The following is a 20,868-nucleotide window of genomic DNA, read 5'->3' as shown; positions in this document are numbered from 1 at the left end:
TCTATGTCCTTTCTGTTTTAATTCTCTTCCATTTTACCTGTCTTAATAGTTCACAGTACATTGAATATAAATAGAACTGAAGAATGTCACAACCTGCCTTCCTTGTTTATATGCATTTCAGGGTTGTGATAACGTTGTCTTAGTGAAAATCCAGATCCTCTGAAGTCTTACGTTACTACATAATATCCAATTCCTGCCTCATCAAGGACTAGATTTATTTTGGTAAATATTTATAGATTATTCAGAAAATGGCCTAGTTGATGATATGAGGGACATTTTATTTATGAGCAAATAACGAAGTGAGTAAAGTGCTGAGGAGGTGAGAATTAGAGAGAAAATATAAAACTTCTCAAGGTAATCCTCCCTTGTACTGTGCTCTGTGTTCATTTGCACGCTCACATGTACCAGGTGGGTTCTTACAGGCCTACTATATGGAAAACTCTGGGTTGGGCAGGTGAAAAAAATCATACCACCAGTTATCCAGGAAAGGATTTTGGTGTTACAGATATACGATGAGTTTCTTAAGCAAATAATATAAGTAATGGTTTATAATTGGTTTTAGTAATAATTTAAATTATATATTTCCTAGGGCTGCCATAACAAACTGTCACAAACTGAGTAACTTAAAACAACAGAAACTTGTGTCTCCCAATTATGGAGGCTGGAAGTCTGGAATGAAGATGTTGCCAGGGCTACACAGCCTCTGAACCCTGTAGCGGAGGATCCTCCCTTAGCTCCCTCTCCCTTGGGATGGCTTGTTTGCGATCCTTGGCCTCCACCTGTAGCAGTTTAAAGCTGTTCCTCCCCAATATGTCTTGGCTGCACATGGCATTTCCTCCTTGCGTTCCTCTCTCTTCTTCCTATACGAACCCCTCTCATTTGCATGAAGGCCCACTGTACTCCAGTATGGCCTCACCTTATCTTGATTACATTTGCAAAGACTTTATTTCCAAAAATAACGTCACTTTCATAGGTACCGGGGGTTAGGACTTCAACATGACTTTTGAGGGGGAAACAATTCAACCTATAACATGTATATTTTTATTTCTGCAGTCTGGGGTGTTGGTTACAAGCACATAAGAAACCCTGGCTAGCTTGGCCAAAGGAAAGTGATTGTGAGGTTGTCTGGGAGTGACATGACGCATGGGAGACTGGAGGACTAACCCAGGAGAATAGACAGGAACCAGTATAGGAGGACAGGCAGGCAAAGTTGCAGCCAGGGTCATGTCCCAGGAGTAGTCTGACCTCCATTCTTCTCCTGCTGCATGACTAATCTGCTCTCAACTGTTAGATCAGCATCTTGGGAATGAGTGTCTGACTGGCTGAGTGTAGGACCTGGGTGTGCCAATTGTGAGTGGAAGAAAAATCTGCCCACCCTGAGCTTATGAAGTGGGAGTCAGTCAGCTGGAATTTCCTCTTGTCAACACTATAGCCAATAATGAATTTTCTCGAAATGATGATGCTAGTGCCATTAGGAAAAGGGAAGGGATTCAGACACTAACTATCCACATATGACAAATGTCTTCCACAGGAAGGTGAAGTCCATGGCACCAAACTAAAATCTCCAATTTCTCAGGGTTTAAAAATATCTTCAAGCGCATAAATAAGCTAGATTGGCTTTGTTTTCTACTGAGTTATCCACTGGCCACCAGTACTGGAAGGAATACCAGCAATAAACACTTCACATTTTGGAATCTGTTTGTTTCCATGTCTTTATAAAGCCAGTAATCTAAGACTGCGGTGAAGATAAGAGATTATGTATGTAAAGGAGCTTGTGCGGTGTCTGTGCATAAAAGGAAGACATCCCACAAGTGACGGTTATTAGTTGTTTCCCAGCTCAATGGCAGAGCTTTAGGACGGTGGATTAGAGGCAGCCTGCACAATACCACTGTCATGGAGAGGACTAAAACTGGCAGATAGATATTCACCTTCCGATCAATAGTCTAAGAGAGAGTCTTGGGAATTAACAGAGAGGCAACGGCCGGGGGCGGTGGCTCACGCCTGTAATCCTAGCACTCTGGGAGGCTGAGGTGGGAGGATCGCTTGAGGTCAGGAGTTTGAGACCAGCCTGAGCAAGAGCGAGACCCCGTCTCTACTAAACATAGAAAGACATTATATGGACAGCTAAAAATATATCTATAGAAAAATTAGCCCAGCATGGTGGCGCATGCCTGTAGTCCCAGCTACTTGGGAGGCTGAGGCAGGAGGATCGCTTGAGCCCAGGAGTTTGAGGTTGCTGTGAGCGAGGTGACACCACGGCACTCTAGCCCAGGCAACAGTGCGAGACTCTGTCTCAAAATAAATAAATAAATAAATAAATAAATAAATAAATAAATAAATAAATAAAAAACCAGAGAGGCAACAAGAGGCACCCAAAGTGAAGAGGAGGGAAGTGGGGTGACCAACTCAGCAATATTGGAGGTACCTGGGGATGTTGCATGTGGGGGGACAGAGGAGAGAGCCCCGGGGCCCTACACCTCCCCTGTGGACATTGCAGCCGGAGCTGAGGGAGGGCCCCTCCACGGCCGGAGGCTGTGCAGTTGCCTTGGGCCAGAGGGAAGTCACAGTTGGCTTCTGAACCCCTGGTGCTTCATTGTTAGGACTCAGCTGCAGAGCACTGTGCCTACCTGCGGGTAAGATCCACGGCTGCTGCTTCCCCATTGTCCCTGCCAGGCGAGGGAGGGGAAGGGAAAGCTGGGCGCCCTTGCGTGCCCTGTGGGCAAGAGCTGCACACGCCTACCACGCCTGGGGACCTGGGCAATGCAGGTGCGCACAGACCCGGCATCTGCTGCCACAGCCGGGGTGACCCTTCACACTTCCCATGGGCCCCCCTGGATTTCGGCACCTGTTGTTTGCCCTCTGGAGGTGCAGCTGCCACTGCTGCCTTGGAAACCCAGCTGCAGATGGATCTGGGGGGGTGAACACTGGTGCAGCCACAGCCACTGCCACAAGACATGGGCAGATGGCCCAGCGGCGGGGCTGCCCCACCAAGTGCCCGAGGAAACCAAAGGGGAAAGGTGAGACAAAGGCGAGCATTAGTGTTAGAGGCTCACACTACATCCCCCCGCCCTCCTGCCTGGCCAATCTTCTAGAGCAGGATGGAAGCATGCCATCCAGGGACATCTCCTTCTCCACACCGAGCAACAGAGGCCCCACCAGAGGAGAGCTGGGGTACCACAAAGTCATCTATTTTGAGCAGAGAGAAGAGGTTCAGGTGAGAAAGAATCAGCATAAGAACTTTGGCAACATAAAAAAAAAAAAAGGCTGTCTTGACACCCCAAAGGATCACAATAGCTCTCCAGCAATGAACTCCAATCAAAAGGAAATTGTTGAAATGTCAGATATAGAATTCAGAATGTGGATGGCAAGTAAGATCAATGGGATTGACAAGCAAGTGAAAAACCAACACACACACACACAAAACCCCCCAAAACAAAAAAGAGATTCAGGACGCGAATGAAAAAATCAGTAAAAAGATAGATAATATAAGAGAAAATATAATAGAACATCTGGAAATGAAAGAGTCATTTAGGGAATTTCACCAGACGGCAGAAAGTTGTAACAACAGACTAGACCAAGCAGGAGAAACAATTTCAGAGCTTGAAGGCAAGGTTTGTGAATTAATCCAGTCATTCAAAAATGTAGAAAAAAGCATCAAGAAGAATGAACAATCTCTCTGAGAAATATGGGACTATATAAAGTGAGTGAATATAAAAATAATAAGTATCCCTGAGGGAGAAGAAGAAAAAGCAAAAGGCATGGAACACCTAATTGAGGGAATAATTAGGGAAAACTTCCTTGGTATCGCTAGATTCGACATCCAGATACAGGAAGGTCATGAAACACTTGGAAGATTCATGGCAAATAGGACATCACCAGGCACATAGACATCAGTCTGGCAAAAGTTAAAGTTAAGGAAAAAATCCTACAGGCTGCAAATAAAAGTATCAAGTAACTTACTAAGGAAAGGCCATCAGACTAAAGGCAGATTCTCAGAAGTAACCTTATAAGCCAGAAGGGATTGGGGTCCCATTTTTAGTTTCCTTAAACAGAATAATTGCCAGCCAAGAATTTTGTACCCTGTAAAACCAAATTTCATAAATGAAGGATAAAGGGTCTTTCCCAGACAAGCACATGCTAAAGGAATTTGTCACCACTAGACCTACCTTACAAGATAGGCTTAAAACAGTTCTTTATGTGGAACAGCACCATTGATAGTCACCAGAGTAAAAACATGCCAAAGTTAAAACTCACAGCTTTTATAAAACAGTCACACAAGGGAGAAAACAAAGCAACTGGGTAACAAATAGCATGATGAGCAGAACAGTATCGCATGTATCAACATTAACATTGAATGTTAATGGTCTTAATGTTCCACTTAAAAGATATAGATTGGATGAATGGATAGAAAAACCACAATCCAAATATATGCAGTCCCTAAGAAACCCACTTAGCTCTTAACTCACAAAGATTCTCATATACTCAAGATTTAGGGGTGGAAAAATATATTCCATGCAAATGGAAACCAAGAGTGAGCAGGTGTAGCTATTCTCATATCAGATAAAATACATTTTAAATCAACAATGGTGAAAAAAGACAAAAATGGTATTATATAATGGTAAAGGGAGCAATTCAACAAGAATATATAACAATGCTAAATATATATGCACCTAACACAGGAGCTCCTAGATTCATAAAGCAAATTCTACTAGATGTAAACAAGGAAATAAATAGCAACATCATAATAGCCAGGAATTTCAACATGCCAGTAACAGAACTGGACAGATAATCAAGACAAAAAATCATAAAAGAAACACTGGATGTAAATGGGACTCTAGAACAAACGGACCTAACAGACATTTACAGAACAATCTACCCCCAAACCACAGAATATACATTCTTCTCATCAGCACAAGGGACATTTTCCAAGACAGATCATATAGTAGGCCACAAAATAAGTCTCAGAAAATTCAGAAAAATCAAAATCATATCATGCATCTTCTGAGAACACAGTGGAATACAACTAGATATCAATTTCAAGAGGAACTCTCAAATCTACACAAACACATGAAAATTAAACAACCAGTTGCTGAACAATCCTTGGGCCAATGACAAAATCAATATGGAAATCAAAAGATTTTTTGAATTGAATGACAAAGACAACACAAGCTTCCAATATTTCTGGAACATAGCAAAAGCAGTATTAAGAGAGAAGTTCATAGTACTAAATGACTGCATCAAAAAGACAGAAAGATCACAAATTAACAACCTAATGTTATGCCTCAAGGAGCTAGAAAAAGAATAACAAATCAAATATAAAGATAGCAGAAGAAAAGAAATAATAAAGATCAGAGCAAAACTAAATGAAATGGAAATCAATCAATAAATAAATACATAAAGGATCAACAAACAAAAAGTTTGTTCTTTGAAAAGATAAACAAAATTGGTAGACCACTAATGAAATTAATCAGAAATAAAGAGACAAGACTTAAATAAGCTCAATCAGAAATGAAATAGACATTACTACTGATGCTACAGAAATACAAAATATTATCTGTGAATACTATGAAAAAAACCTCTACACATACAAATTTGAAAATCTAGATGAAATGGATAGACTTTGGAAACACACAACCTCTCAAGTTTGAGTCAGGAAGCAATAGAAATCCTCAAAGACCGATAACAAGTAGTGAGATTGAAACATTAATAAAAAAATCTTCTAACAATAAAAAAGCCCTGGACCAGATGAATTCACAGCTGAATTCTACTGGACCTACAAAGAAGAATCTATCTTACTGAAACTGTTCCATGACATAGAGGAGGGAATTCTCCCTAACTCATTCTATGAAGCCAATATAATCCTGATACCAAAGCCAGAAAAGGACACAACAAAAAAAGAAAAATACAAGCAGATCTCCCTCATGAACATAGATGCAAAAATCTTGAACAAAATACTAACATACCAAATCCAACAACACATCAAAAAGATAATTCACTCTTATCAATTGGGTTTCATACTGGAGATGCAAGGATGGTTCAACATACAAAAATCAATAAGTGTGATTCACCACATAAAAAGAATTAAAATTAAAAACCACATGATCATCTCAATAGATGCAGAAAAAACATTTGATAAAATCCAGTACCCCTCCGTGATAAAAACCCTCAATAAACTAGGCATAGAAGGAGTATCCGTCAAAATAATTAAAGCCATATGTGAGAAACACACAGCCAACATCATACTGAATGAGGAAAGTTTGAAAGCATTCCCCCTAAGAACTGCAACAACAAGGATACTCACTGTCACCACTTCTATTCAACATAGTACTGGAAGTCCTAGCCAGAGCAATCAGGCAAGAGAAAGAAATACAGGGTATCCAATTTGGGAAAGAGGTGATTAAACGATCCCTGTTTGCCTGTGATATAATATTATTTCTAGAAAACCCTAAAGACTCTACCAAAAGTCTCCTAGAACTTATAAATAAATTCAGTAAAGTATCAGTTTACAAAATTAATATACACAGATCAGTGGCATTTTTATACACTAATAACAGTCAAGCTGAGAGTCAACTCAAGAACTCAATACTTTTACAATAGGTGCAAAGAAAATAAAATATCTAGAAGTATACTTAACTCATGAGGTGAAAGGTCTTTACAAGGAGAACTACAAAACACTGATGAAAGAAACTGTAGATGACACAAACAAATGGAAAAATGTTCCATGGTCATAGATTGGAAGAATCAACACTGTAAAAATGTCCTTACTGTCCAGTGATTTCCAGATTCAATACAATTCCCACCAAAATACCAGCATCATTTTCCAAAGAGCTAGAAAAAATTAACCTAAACTTCATTTGGAACCAAAAGGGACCTCAAATAGCCAAAGCAAACCTAAGCAAAAAGAACAAATTTGAGGGCATCATGTTACCTGAATTCAAATTACACTACAAGGCTATAATAACCAAAACAACATGGTACTGGCATAAATGGAACAGAATAGAAAACCCAGAAATAAAACCATATACCTACAACAAACTGATCTTCAACAAAGCAGAAGAAAACATACACTGAGGAAAAGACATCCTATTCAATAAATGGTGCTGAGAAAATTAAATTTCCATATGCAGAAGAATGAAAATAGAACCCTATCTCTCACAATATGTAAAAATTAACTCAAAATGGATTAAAGACTTAAATGTAAGACCTGATACCATAAAAATTCTACAAGAAAATGTCACAAAAATCTTTTCTGGACATTAGCCTAGGTAAAGAATTTATGAGTAAGACCCGAAAAGCAAATACAGCAGCAACAAAAAGAAATAAATGGGATTTAATTAAACTAAAATGCTTTGTCACAGCAAAAGAAATAATCAACAGAATAAACATACAGCCTAAAGAATGGGAGAAAATATTTGCAAAGTATACATATGACAAAGGACTCCTATCCAGAATCTACAAAGAACTCAAATAAATTAGTAAGAAAAAACCCAAATAACCCCAACAAAAAGTGGGAAAAAGACATGAACAGTTTTTTCTTTTCAAAAGAAAATAGACAAATGGCTAACAAACATATGACAAAATGTTTAACATCATTAATTATCAGGGAAATGCAAATTAAAACCACAGTGAGAAACCACATTATTCCGTCGGAATCACCATTATTAAAAAGTCAGAAAACAAGATGTTGGCGCAGATGTGGTGAAAAGAGAATGCTAATACACTGTTGGAGGAACTGTAAACTAACACAGCCTTTATGGGAAACAGTATGGAGATTCTTCAAAAAACTAAAAGTGGAGCTGCCACTCAATCCAGCAGTCCCACTACTGAGTATCCACTCAAAGGAAAAGAAGTCATTTTATCAAGAGGATACCTGCACCCTAATGTTTATCACAGCACAATTCACAATCACAAAAGATACGGAATCACCCTGAGTGCCCATCAGCTGATGAGTAGAAAAAGAAAATGTGGACCATATTCACCATGGAATGACCATTAGCCATAAAAAGGAATGAAATAATGTCTTTTGCAGCAACTTGGAACTGGCGACCATTATCTTAAGTGAAATAGCTCAGAAATGGTAAAATATATACTACATATTCTTGCTTATAATTAGGAGATAAACGAGAGATATTTATAGTCGTAAAGTGGTGTAATCTGCATTGGAAACTAAGAAGGGGGAGGATGAGAGGGGGTTGAGGTTAGGAAAACATTCTTACCAAGTACAGTGTATATTATTCTGATGACTGGTACACTGAAAGCCCTTACTTTTCAGCATTGCACAATTTATCCATGTAACAAACATTTGTAGCCCTGAATCTACGAGGCGGGGGTGGGAGAGGGGGAAGGTGAATTGTCATTCCATTTTCACATGGAGGATTTTAATTTGTATAAGTCCTTGAGAAAATAATTGAAATTTCTCAAAACGAATGGGAGAGAACATTTTGTTTTAAAATATAAAATACAGGCATTATAATAAATGCCCTGAATGTCAGATTGTTCCTGTAGAGTATTTTGCTTTTAATTTGAATGAATGTTTTTGTGTCCACCAGGAAATCCAAATGGCTCAGAGAATCTATTGTAAAAAGAGGTGAGGCAAAAGATGTCCCTGGTTATGTAGGAAGGGACGTCTGTCCAAAAACCCAAAGTTTCAGGCGACCTACAAGCTATTTTGTATGCAGGTCAGAGACCCTCCCAGAAACTGTGTGATCAGTGTGCTCCAAAAGTTCTAGACCTTAGGTCTCTTTGTTCCAAATTACTTTTTTCCCTTCCTTATTACCTTGGGTTTTTTCAAATGGAGAAGTGATGCAATAATGAAGAATATGAAAATTAAAATAAAAAATTTCATTAGTTTTACTACCTAAATTAATTTTTTTCCTATTCATGCTACCATGATTATATATTTCTACATAGTTATTAAAATAATTATTAAAATCTCCACTACATAATGTTGTGTTCTGTTTCATCTGTTATGGGTACTTTTCTTCTTAGATTTCATAATAACAAGGTTGTGATGAGTCCCCCATTACCTCACTCTCTAACTTTTCCTTATTTTTATCTTTTCATAGCATTTATTATTGCTTGGCATTAATAAATACACTAATTTCTTTAATAGCTATTCCTCCCACTGTAAAATAAACTCAAGGTAGAAAGGCCAGGAGAAGTGCCCAGCACATAGTGAGCACTGAAGAGGCACTTGTTGACTAAATGGATTGATGAATGTCTAAAACCCTGTCGTTGGCTGTTTAGATGAATTTCACTCTTCTACAATTCACTCTTCTTATTGCAATTAATTCACTAATGAACATCTTATTGCCTGTAGGTTTTTACTTCTTTTGGATTTTTTTCTTATGATTACACTAATAAACAAAATTTATATTTTTGTTCACTCTCTTTATTCAGCCATTTATTCATTGATTTACCTAATATTTAAGCATTTGTGATGGTCATTGTTTTATGTCTGGAGATAAAGTTGTGAAAAAGGTGAAGGAAGTTCCTGTCTATAGAGTTTGTATTTTAGTGAGGCTGCCAAAAATACATAAGCTATTAAGTATGTGACAGATGATCACAGAGTGCTAGGTGCTATTGAGGGAAATAAAAAGGAGAGGAAGAATTATGCTGCTGTAGGTAGGAATGTCAGAAAGGCCTTTCCTAGAAGGTAATGTTTTGAGACTATTCTTTTTTTTTTAGGATAGAAAAAAGAAGTTTATTTACTTTTCCAGAGGCAGGAAAAGGGCCAGCACAGAAGTGAATGAGGTAGGGAGTGTTGGGAGAGAGAACCAGGTATTCAGGCTAAGAATTCTTCAGTGGAGTAAGATGTTTAGGCATCTGAATAGATGAAATAGACGGAACAGCAAATGCAAAAATCCGTTGCAGTCAATATTTTCTGTATATTGCAATGTTATGTTCCAATGGAGTTGTAGCTCATCAATTTTGTTTGCTCTTAGTTAAAATTTTTATTTTTGTGCTAATTCATCAAGTGCAAATTCCTACGATAGCTTTTAAAAATGGTTTTAGTTATGATTTTTTGATTAATTAATTTTTAAATTTTAAATTATTATGGGTACATAAAATTAACATCAAAAAAATCAAACAACCCCATCAAAAAATGGGCAAAGGACATGAACCAAAACTTTTCAAAAGAAGACAGAATAATGGCCAGCAAACATATAAAAAAATGCTGAACATCTCTAATCATTAGGAAAATGCAAATCAAAACCACAATGAGATATCACCTAACTCCAGTGCAAATGGCCTTTATCAAAAAGTCCCAAAACAACAAATGTTGGCGTGGATACAGAGAGATAGGAACACTCTTACACTGCTGGTGGGACTGCAAACTAGTACAACCTCTGTGGAAAGTAATTTGGAGATACCTCAAAGAGCTAAAAATAGAAATACCATTTGATCCAGCAATCCCACTAACAGGCATCTACCCAAAGGAAAAAGAGACATTCTGTAAAAAAGATATCTGCACTCAAATGTTTATGGCAACACAATTCACAATTGCAAAGATGTGGAAATAACCCAAGTGCCCATCAGTACATGAATGCATTAATAAAACATGGTATATATATACCATGGAATACTACTCAACTATAAAAAATAATGGTGAACTAGCACTGCTTATATTATCCTGGATATAGCTTGAGCCCATCCTTCAAAGTGAAGTATCACAAGAATGGAAAAACAAGCACCACATGTACTCGCCATCAAATTGGTACTAACTGATCAACACTGAGGTGCTCACATGTTAGTAATATTCACTGGGTGCAGGTCAGGTGGGGGGGGCGGTGGGGGTGGGTAAACTCACAACAAATGGTTGCGGAGTGCGCTGTATGGGGGAAGGGTGTGCTTGTAGCCCTGGCTTGGGTGAAGCTAAGACATTATATGTAACCAAAATGTTTGTACCCCTGTAATATTCTGAAATAATAAATAAATAAATAAAAAGAAAACAGATCTGAGCAAATGCTGTCTTGACTCAGACTAACTGGGGCCACCCATCAGCATTTGATTCATCAGTTTTTTCCCTTTGTATATCCACTATATTTTGAAACCGAGAAAGTCATAATCCAACCACAGACTTGATAAATGTTTCATTTTGTGCCAGATTTTCTAAAGTTTGTTTTTCTGCCATCTGGACCTTCAAAGTAGGATTTAAGTCAAATTATAAGGTTATTAACAATGAGGGTCTGAACGTATTTAAAGATGATATAATCATATTCAACACAATCTGAAATGTTTATGTCAAGCACAGAGCTAACAAAATAAGAACTAATCAATGAATAATTTAATGCTGATGCCTTGGTTATAGACGTAAGTAAAATTCTTCCTGAATTTGTGATTTGGTATTTTTAGATTTTGATGAAAAATGAGCTTAATGAAGGTCATTGATTTCACTAAATATCCTTGGAGAAATAACTTAAACAAGATCTAGATGCCACAAATAGGTAGGCAATGAATAATGTTTTGGCTGCACCTGTGGTCCTGGCATTTAAATTCCCCATTCAAGCTGTAAGCTATTACATGCTTGATTATATAAAGTTCAAAAGGATTTCAAATTGATTATAAGCATCTGACTAATTTGATGCTATTGTATTAGATTGATATGAAAGTTGAACTTATGTCAAGAGGAATAAGCGATTTTATGAATCAGGTAACCCAGAGGATGACCTCATACATTTTATTCATTTAAGAAAAAGCAGATAAGCACCTGCCTTGGTGACGGTGCCCAAAATGAGACTCGAGCGTCAGGGTAAATAGATTGGAGATTTGAGTGAACTGAAACGTTATCAGATAAAACCTAATTAGTGAACATCTGAGTTAAATATAGAATCTGGATGTGACACAGTGTGCCAGTCAGAGCTCCACGTAGGAAACAGAAACCACCCTGGACATTTGAATCAAAAAGGGATTTAATAAAGGGAATTAAGGGCTTAAATCATTTAGAGATCCAGAGTGGCTGGTTCTGGTTAACACCACTGCAGCCAAGATCCAGCGGTCAGGAAGCAGCTGCTGCCTGCTGCCACCACCAATGCCACCGCCAAGGCCACCACCAAGGCCACCACTGATGCCACCACCAATGCCACCACTGAGGCCACCACCAAGGCCACCACTGCACCACTGAGGCCACCACCAAGGCCACCACTGATGCCACCACCAATGCCATCACTGATGCCACCACCAATGCCACCACTGATGCCACCACCAAGGCCACCACCAAGGCCACCACCAAGGCCACCACTGATGCCACCACCGAAGCCACCGCCAAGGCCACCACCGATGCCACCACCAATGCCACCGCCGAGGCCACCACCAAGGCCACCACCAAGGCCACCACAACTGCCTCGAAGCACAAAGCTGGTGACCAGACGCCCGAACTTGGATCCCATCAGCCACAGACACCAACATGGGTGGGACCTCCCCAGACCCTGCCACGGCGGGGAGGTGTCCTCTTTCCCAGCGTCATCATTCCTGTCTCCCGTGAGACTATGTCACGGGCAGACTGTACATCACATGTGGCCCCCGCCTGCCGGGGAGCCCAGGCATCGCAGCGTTGGCCTCAGTACCGCAGCCTCACAGAAGGGGTGGAAATCCATGCTGAATCCACTCCCAGAAGACCCCCGGTGGCTTCCCGTCTGTTCTTAGAGACATGAGCAAAAATAGCAGGAAACCTTCCTCGAACTCGTCCACATTTATAGGCAACTTCATAAATGACCAAAGTTTAACTTTGTCAGACTTTAATACAGGTTCCTATGGGTTAAAGAACTTTAGGCGTGCAGTCCAGAATTAATTTTCAAGTAAAATTTTAGCGTCTGTATTTAGTACGAAGAAACATGTTATCACCTCAATTGCAATGTCCCCGATGACACTGAATCCAGCTTTACCTAACTGTTGTATTTCAAGATAAGAACTAATGGTGCTACTGCTGCTGGTACTAAAATAATCATTCAGTGTTGGAGGATTAGCCAAATTTCAGGTGTCTGATCAGCATCACTTGTTTCATCTTCACGAGTAGACAATGAAGTGGCACCATCATTACTTCCATCTTAATTCTCCATAGGAAATGGAGAATTCGATTAATTGATCTGACCAATGTCACACAATCCATCAAAACTCATTCTGTCTTCTCCATCTTAGCAAATGATACCATCACCCACCAAACTGCAAGGCAAGAAATTCAGCCATTATCCACATCGTTTTTTCTTACCCCAACATCAAACCTGTCAGTAAACCCTGTTGACTTTATCATCAAAATGTGTTTGAAGTATGCCTCCTCTCTCTGTCACCCTCTTGTCACTGTATCCAACCAGCCGTGACCTCTCAAATAGTACCACCTGTCCTTGACTGGCCACCTTGCCTCTGCTCCTGACCCTATAGTCCATCGTCCATTCTGCAGTGAGTTTGATTCTTTTCTGCTTAAAACCAGTCAACGGCTCCTCATTGTGTCTAGAATAAAACCCCAAACTTCTTGCATAATGTTGCTCCTACTCACCGCTCCAAACTCATTTCATGTCTTTCACTTATCATCTACGGTCTGTGCACACGGGTTGTGTCAGATGCTAGGGTTGCCGTTACAGCAACAAAATCATGCAGACTGCGTGGCTTCAACAACAGGAATCTATCCTGTCACAGTTCTGGAGGCCGGAAATTGGAGATGGAGGTACCAGCAGTGTGACTCCTTCCCAGGGCCTTGAGGGAAAGATCCGCTCTAGGCTGCTGTCCCTGGTGAGTGCAAGGCTGTCCCCTGTGAGCTGTGTGCGGGCAGAGAGCTTGGCCAGTCGTCACCAGTGGTCTGGCACAGGGGAGACGAGAAGAAAGAATGAATGGCCCAGCAGTGGCTTCAGCGTTTGACATATTTCAGTGTAGAGCAACTCTTGATGGTCTCACGCCAACTGAGTGGGACCAAACTGGATGGTGATCTGAAGATGTGATAAAACTGTAGTGTTTTATCTAGAGATATGTTTATGAATTCCTTTGTTTGATGACAGGTGACAGCTGTCAGAATAACTTTATTCTGAGTGAAACTAACTTGTATTATTTGCAAAATTCAGAACCTAAGCTTTCACTTTTTGCTGACCAGGTGCAAATGGCATCATGCATTCCACTGCTTTATGCTAACCAGGTGCAAATACGTGTCGTGCACACCACCGTCCTCCTGCCCCCACACACTGTCACCCATGGCAGGCACGCCACCATCCTCCACCCCCACACTGTCACCCATGGCAGGCACGCCACCATCCTCCCACCCCCACACTGTCACCACGGTGGGCACCCCACCGTCCTCTCACCCCCACACTGTCACCCACGGCGGGCATGTCACTGTCCTCCCGTCCCTGCACTGTCACCCACGGCGGGCATCATTAGTTGATCACGACGTAGGTTCCTGTTGAACACGGGCTTCACACCCCATCTCAACACGTCACTCCAGACGTCCCTTGTCAATCTTTATTTTCTCATTATTTGGGGAAATTAGGCCAACTTACATGTACATCAAATGTATGTCAGCGTTTCTCAACCTTTGTGGGTTTATTTCAGGATTAGTTTTCGAAACTTTGATGTACGTATATGTTATTTAAAGCAGAATAAAATACATAGTGTTTTCCAAACTCACTGATCACAGGACATCTTATTTCACTTGCCCCCTGTGAATTTCTTGAAACACAACCTGGGCAACACTGCTGTCCTTACCTGACCGTTCTTGGTTTCTCCCCCTGATGCTGTGTGTGAGGGAGAGCCGGGTGTTCACTCGTGCTGTAACCACGTGCCGCAAGCTCACCCAAAGCATCCACAGCACTGTCTCCAAGAGCTTTGTTTTTTGCCAGCTGTCTTCATTGTCCATTTACTCCCAGCCACAATGTCCCAAGAACATACATCTCATTTAAGTAGAATGACCACACTGCCCAGCTGATGCCTAAGCCAATCCCAGTTACCCCTAGTTTTCCACCCTAAACACAAACAGTGCTCCCTTCTGCAATCCAAAGTGTCCTCTTTGGATGACAAATTAGTTAAATGACCTCTCCACATTTAATTCTCAAACTTATAATGTTGGTATTATTGTCCCTATTTTACCAATGATGAACTAAGGGTCAGGGAGAGGCAAGAACTGGCTTTGCCCACAGAGCTGCACACAGCTGAGCGCCGATGCAAACCAGGCTGGGCTGACACCAAAGCTCCTGCTCTTGGGTGCACCACTGCGCTGCGCATTTAAATACGTGCTGGCATTTAACACCCATAAAGTTATGTAAGAAGCATTGCCATCTGCATTTGGAAGATGAGAATATTGAGGGAATGATATACTCGCCGTTTATAAATTTGAGGTCTGTGGTATAGAGTCTTACCTGCCTCTAAAGGTGGCCCCACAACACCTGGCAGGCCCAGTGTGGCTGGCAGGTGCGGCTGCAGAAAGGGCTGCAAACAGGCTTCGTGCCAGCATTGTGCCCATTAGCTGGAACCTGCTAGATTAGGCAGATCTGTCTCCTAAATATTTACCCACGTAGTAAAGCAGTATGAAGTAAAAATTCCAGGTAAACCCAAGTTATTAAAACCAAACCCACTGAGCACTATGGGAAACAAGAAGGAGCTGAGATGAGCAAATACTTCATGCACAAATGAGATGTAATGACTCAGATTACAAGGCCACTGTCATTTGAAAAGGCGAGAGTAGTCCCAATTTCTAAAATTTAAAGTTTCCATTGGTAGAAAACTCTAATATTGATTTATGAAAATATGCTAGACTCATCCACTCTTCTAAATACTCTATTTCATGATCCAGTTAAGCTTAAGCGATGTACACCTCAAAATTAAGACAAGCACTTGTGCTGTCATGTGGTTTCCACTTTAAGAAAACTCTGTACAACGTTAACTGTTTTTATTTTAACAACATTGTTTTAAGTATGAATCACGCTTACTTTATAGTCTAGACCAGGGTTTCTCAGTCTTGGCACTGTTGACATTTTGGACTGGGTGGTCACCTGTCCGCTGTGTCGCAGAATGTTTGTCCGCGTCCCCGGCCCCTGGCACCTCCTTCCTGGTCCTGACAATCCAACCTGTCTCTGATAGTGCCGGGTACCCAGGGGCTGGGGAGCAAAACTGTCCCACCTCAGAACTCACTGGTGGACAGGTACTCTCTCTGTTAGCCTAGAACATTGGCTATGTAGAAACTAAGGGAGTTAATATCAAAAATAAAACTCTTGATAACATTTAGTGCCACTTCAAATTTTTCTAAAAGTCAGAGTGCTGGTAAATTTAAGAACCTGAGAAAGAGGATGCCTCTTGGCTAACGTTAGGAGCAATGGCTTGAGAATATGTCTGATTTGAAGAAGGGATGACGAAACCCATAAGGTCTATTAACTTCCGGCTGCTCAGGCTTCCAGCTACAGCATAAAATCTTCAGAAGATCTCGCATGTAGGCCTTTCCTTTTTGGCAGGGACTGGGCCTCTTTTAGAAATGCTCCAAATCTGCAAGGAAAGGCCAAGTCTTTTTGTTCCACCCCCCTGCCTCTTTGCTGCTGTTTCCTGATCGCCTCCATCAACAAGGAGAAGCATCTGTTACGTGGTTCAAGTTCAAGGGCCGAGCATGTGAAGACGTGTGATTTGCATATATGGGCTTCCTCCCAAAGCTAGAAAGATGCTGCTTCCCGACGAAGCATTTTCAGTTGGGATCCTTCCTGCACTGGGATTATCCTTTCTACCCCTTTGCATTTCTTTATTTTTCATTTCTGTCTTCCACGCAGCAGGTGTGATAAGGTCTCTCTGACACCCTGACTTCAGCCGTCTCTAACCATCTTCCCGTCCCTCCCAAAGCCTAACCAGTCCAGGACAGTGGCCAATGCAGAAGACGTGTAAGAAGGACTCAGTTATTTCTAGATTCCTTTTCCTACGTTTCTTTGTGATGAAAAAGTAGTAAGATTCCAAGGGCCGGAGAGTCAGGGAAAGTGGCTGTGAAGGGGACCTTTGCCCACGGTTTGGATCTAAGCCGGCCCAGTTCCTGACAGTCGTGTTTGGAGATCCTGACTTCAGATTTCTCTCTGTGTCACAGACCTGAATGACACGTGGGGCTCATCTCCTACTTCTACCCTTCGTGGAGCCTCAGGGAAGAAGGGATTTAATTGTGATATAATTAGGGAAGTTGACATTGGACCTATCATTGTGTTTTATGTTTTCAAGAAGAATAAAGCCAATGATGGGAATGGAGGCATCAGTCACAGGCCAATAAAGAAGTTCTTCCTTTAGAAATGATATATTCTTTTACGTTTTACAAATTTAGAAAATTATAGAAAAGCAGTCAGTTTCCTCTAGCTTTTCCTAGTTCTTTGCATGGGACAGTCCACAGAAATGGGGCTGAGTGTGAGGAAGGGCATGCCAGTTCTTGAAATCTCTAATGTCAAACTATGGACTGAATTTCCAAATTTCATCATCAAAACCTCCTTCTGTTAGGGATTAATCAAGCTACTGTATTATTTTTTGAAACTTGAGCTTATTTGAGAATGTTAGTAGTTATTAGAAACCCATGATAAATGTTTAGTAGAGTTACTTTAAATAGATATATTTGTCACTGGTTAGAAATTAGAAAAAAATCAATTGTGTTTACTATATGGGCCCTATACAGTAACTATACTTGAGTTTCTTTATTTTTAAAATTTTTGGTAGACCTCTGCCTTTAAACTGGTAGTCAGAAAAATTTATTGGTTAATTCTCATACATTTATTTTGGAAAGTCAGACATAGCTTTAAACATCTGATTAATTTGTGGCATTTGCACATGGAAAGTACAGTATGATAAAACTGCATTCTAGTCTAAGCTGGTTAGTAAATTGTTTCTAAGAAATAGGTTGTTGAAATTGTAAGACTTTTAATAAAGAATATAGGTTATAGAAATGTCTATTAATTTGAGATGTAGAAAATTTTTCAAACAATAATCTCAGGGTCATATGCAAATAGGCACTAAATAAGAGATGGCTTCTGCAAACATGATGCAATAATAACAATTAAAACTGTGAATGTGAGAAATCTAGAACATGGACCAGCCGCTGAAAAAGCAACTGTATAAGTGAATTTGTATGTTCATGGTTTATTCTAAGGAAAGGAGAAGTAATCTATTACGGCAAATGCCCCAAGCAAACCCAATAACTTTACTACAAAGCATTTAAGTTCTCTGCTCCTGTTTTCTTTTATTTTTCAAAATGAGAACTAGCAAAAGGCAAAGTGCATTGTAAAATGCAAGAATTTTCAAAGAACGCGATTGCTCTATGGCATTGTTTTAATACTGATGAACCCACATGAAGCAGGTATAATGCCAATAAATTGTGGCAAAAAGAAATTCTGAAACCCAGAGTCTTGCTTCTGCTTTCATAACATAGATTTGCTCTGGAGAGAGCAGGGAATCCAAATGCAAGCTGGTTTCACCCGAAAGCACAATGTCTGCAGATTCTTGAGTTTCATTATAATAATCTGAAAACGAGATCATAGGAAATGTGTTAGTGAACAACAGCTCCTCAGTTGAGATTGATTAGCTAGCATAAAATCACCCCATACATAAACCTTTCTAAGGAACAATCACCTTTAGCTTGAAAAATGCATGTTTATCCTTTTAGAAGAAGACAAATGAAATATTTAAAAGCATTCTGTTTTCTAGACAAATGATTCCTTCAAGTCTCTAACAAGCCTGCTTTAGGTTTTCTAAAAAATGTATATATAGCTAATATTTTACCTTCTTTAATGATCTTTCCTGCAACAGAAACCAAATTCCTTTTCAGCTTGGAGTCGAGCAGGAAGCTGAAAAAGAAAAAAAGATACAGAGTTAGCATTTTTCCATTTTTCCATTTTGATGTTGAACAAAGAAATATGGTAAAGTTATAGTTGCTCCTCACATCATGGAGAAGCAGCTATGTAGAGGCAGCTGGCAACAGTCTCCATCTTGACAGGAAACAGAATCATTGCAAAGTTCACCTGCAACCGAGTCCTTGGACTCAAATTTTATTTCCATTTTGAGGGAGAACAGCTTAAGCATTGGGAATTTGTATTCTTTTCCTCTTATTCAAAATCTTGCTCTCAGAAAACTATGCCATTGTTGTATAGTCCTTCAGGCCTTGTAAAAGAATCTTTTTTTGACAAAGATTTTTTCATAAACTCTCATTGGTGGGCCACAGAATGATCCAGATCTGGAAGATCAGCTCTTAAGGGAGAATGAATTTTATGAATACCTGTGACTTATCTGAAACATAAGAGGAGCTTAGAAGGTTACTAGGATTTGGAAAACTAAAATTAGTTCATTATAAGAACTTCCCAAGGACTCTATGATTCTGGATTTTAGCAAGACCTTCGGCTGCCACGTGGCCCTGGGTAACAGTGAAAATGTTCTACATCACATATGCAGATAGTTAGAATAAACTAATTTTTATGAAGAAGAATTTGTGATCAGGACATTATCATTGTTGTTTTGAATTGGTCTTGGCTTTCGATGGCTGCTATCTTTGCTGAGTATTACTTTTAGCTTCTCATTAGCAATTTATTTTCCAGTTAGCTTTTTGATGTGAAGTGATGCATATTTGCATCAGCAATATTTTGGGACTGTATTTTTCCTAGTAGACTTTAAGAAATGGGTACATTGTGGTTCAAATACAGTAGGTTCACCATATTCCTATTGCTAAAACATGTGTACTCAAAATTCCTCGAAGATTTATTTGGTCTATACCTGTTGAATTTAGACACACATTGGCCTTGGTGGCTTTTTCCTTTGAGTTCCTTCTTTGTTTTCTTTTAAATAGTTAATTTCCTTAAATTACTGGCCACAGATTTTGCACACAAATGTTTACCTAACCTATTTTGTTTATATTTGTTGGAATATTTCAAAGCACAGACAAGATAGAAGGCTTTAATGTTCTTTTTCAACCAAGAAGTTATTTCTTTGCTTTTTACAAAAATGAAAATAAATACAACCTACCTTATTGCTGAAGGGCATGTTATACAACATACTCTCATTGTGGGCAATTTCCTTACCTAGAAATACAAACTCTGTTACTATTGTTTCAGTCATTCACACATTTGATGATTCATTTATTCAGCACTTCTTAAAAATTATTTGTAGAAACAGCAGGGTATAGGTGAAGAGAAAAATGACTAAAGAGATAAAAAGGGCATATTGGAAAAGGAACTCTTGGCAAGTATGCGATTTTCTCCTGCTTGTGTGCATTGACTTGGAGACAACATTGAGGAGTCCCTGCAGTCACTCGAGTTTGGAAATAATCTCTCCAGCCCCTTTGAATAACAACCTCCACTCGATCACAGCTTCTTCTTTCCCTTCTCCACGTGCACCGGGACTGGCTCCTTGCAAAGCTGCGAAGCACAGTGGTGTGTGGACGCCTGTCCCCACCACTCACCCCTGGCCTGTCCCACTGCTCCTGCTGCCGTCCCCACGGCTGCCCACTGTCCAGCCCAGCCACACTGCAGCTTCTATTCTTCATCCCACACTCAGTGCTTTGGCCCAGGCTGTAGACAGTTGCTTCTGGATTATTCCACAGCTCCCTCGCTGGGCTCCAGCTCCTCATCACCCTCCCAGTATTCGGCACACCTTCCTCCCCCATCGCGTTGAAATGAGTCGCCCTCTCGTGTCACTCAGATGTCATTTGCTCTATCAGTAATTCCCGCATATCACGCATCAGCCTCATTTACACAAATCATTATCGGTCTTTACAGCAATTCCCCCCGCACAATTCTTATCTACATTTTACATATGAGGAAACTGAGGCCTACAGAGCCACAGTGTTTGGCCAAAGGTCACAACTAGTAAGTTGTGCACAGCCGAGTCAATCGACGCCCAAAGCACACGGTTCTTTTACTGTATTATGCTGCGTCTAGCACTGCTATGCTA

The 20,868-nt window shown here is 40.2% G+C and overlaps 1 protein-coding gene across 2 annotated transcripts in view; it reads right to left on the bottom strand.

The window, feature by feature from the left end:
* Positions 1 to 18,149: 18,149 nt before the first annotated feature.
* Positions 18,150 to 20,868, bottom strand: part of BANK1 (B cell scaffold protein with ankyrin repeats 1) — a 237,814-nt gene continuing 235,095 nt past the window's right edge. For both annotated transcript variants that reach the window (XM_045536640.1, XM_045536641.1), the window contains exons 15-17: positions 19,942 to 19,997; positions 18,709 to 18,773; positions 18,150 to 18,449 (exon numbers count right to left, since the gene is read on the bottom strand). In XM_045536640.1, coding sequence (XP_045392596.1) covers positions 18,714 to 18,773; positions 19,942 to 19,997 — 116 coding nt within the window. In that variant the 3' untranslated portion in view covers positions 18,150 to 18,449; positions 18,709 to 18,713. The remainder of the gene's footprint in view (positions 18,450 to 18,708; positions 18,774 to 19,941; positions 19,998 to 20,868) is intronic.

Source organism: Lemur catta, chromosome 24 (assembly GCF_020740605.2).
Source record: "Lemur catta isolate mLemCat1 chromosome 24, mLemCat1.pri, whole genome shotgun sequence".
NCBI lineage: Eukaryota > Metazoa > Chordata > Mammalia > Primates > Lemuridae > Lemur > Lemur catta.
This window is presented reverse-complemented; position numbering and strand designations above follow the sequence as displayed.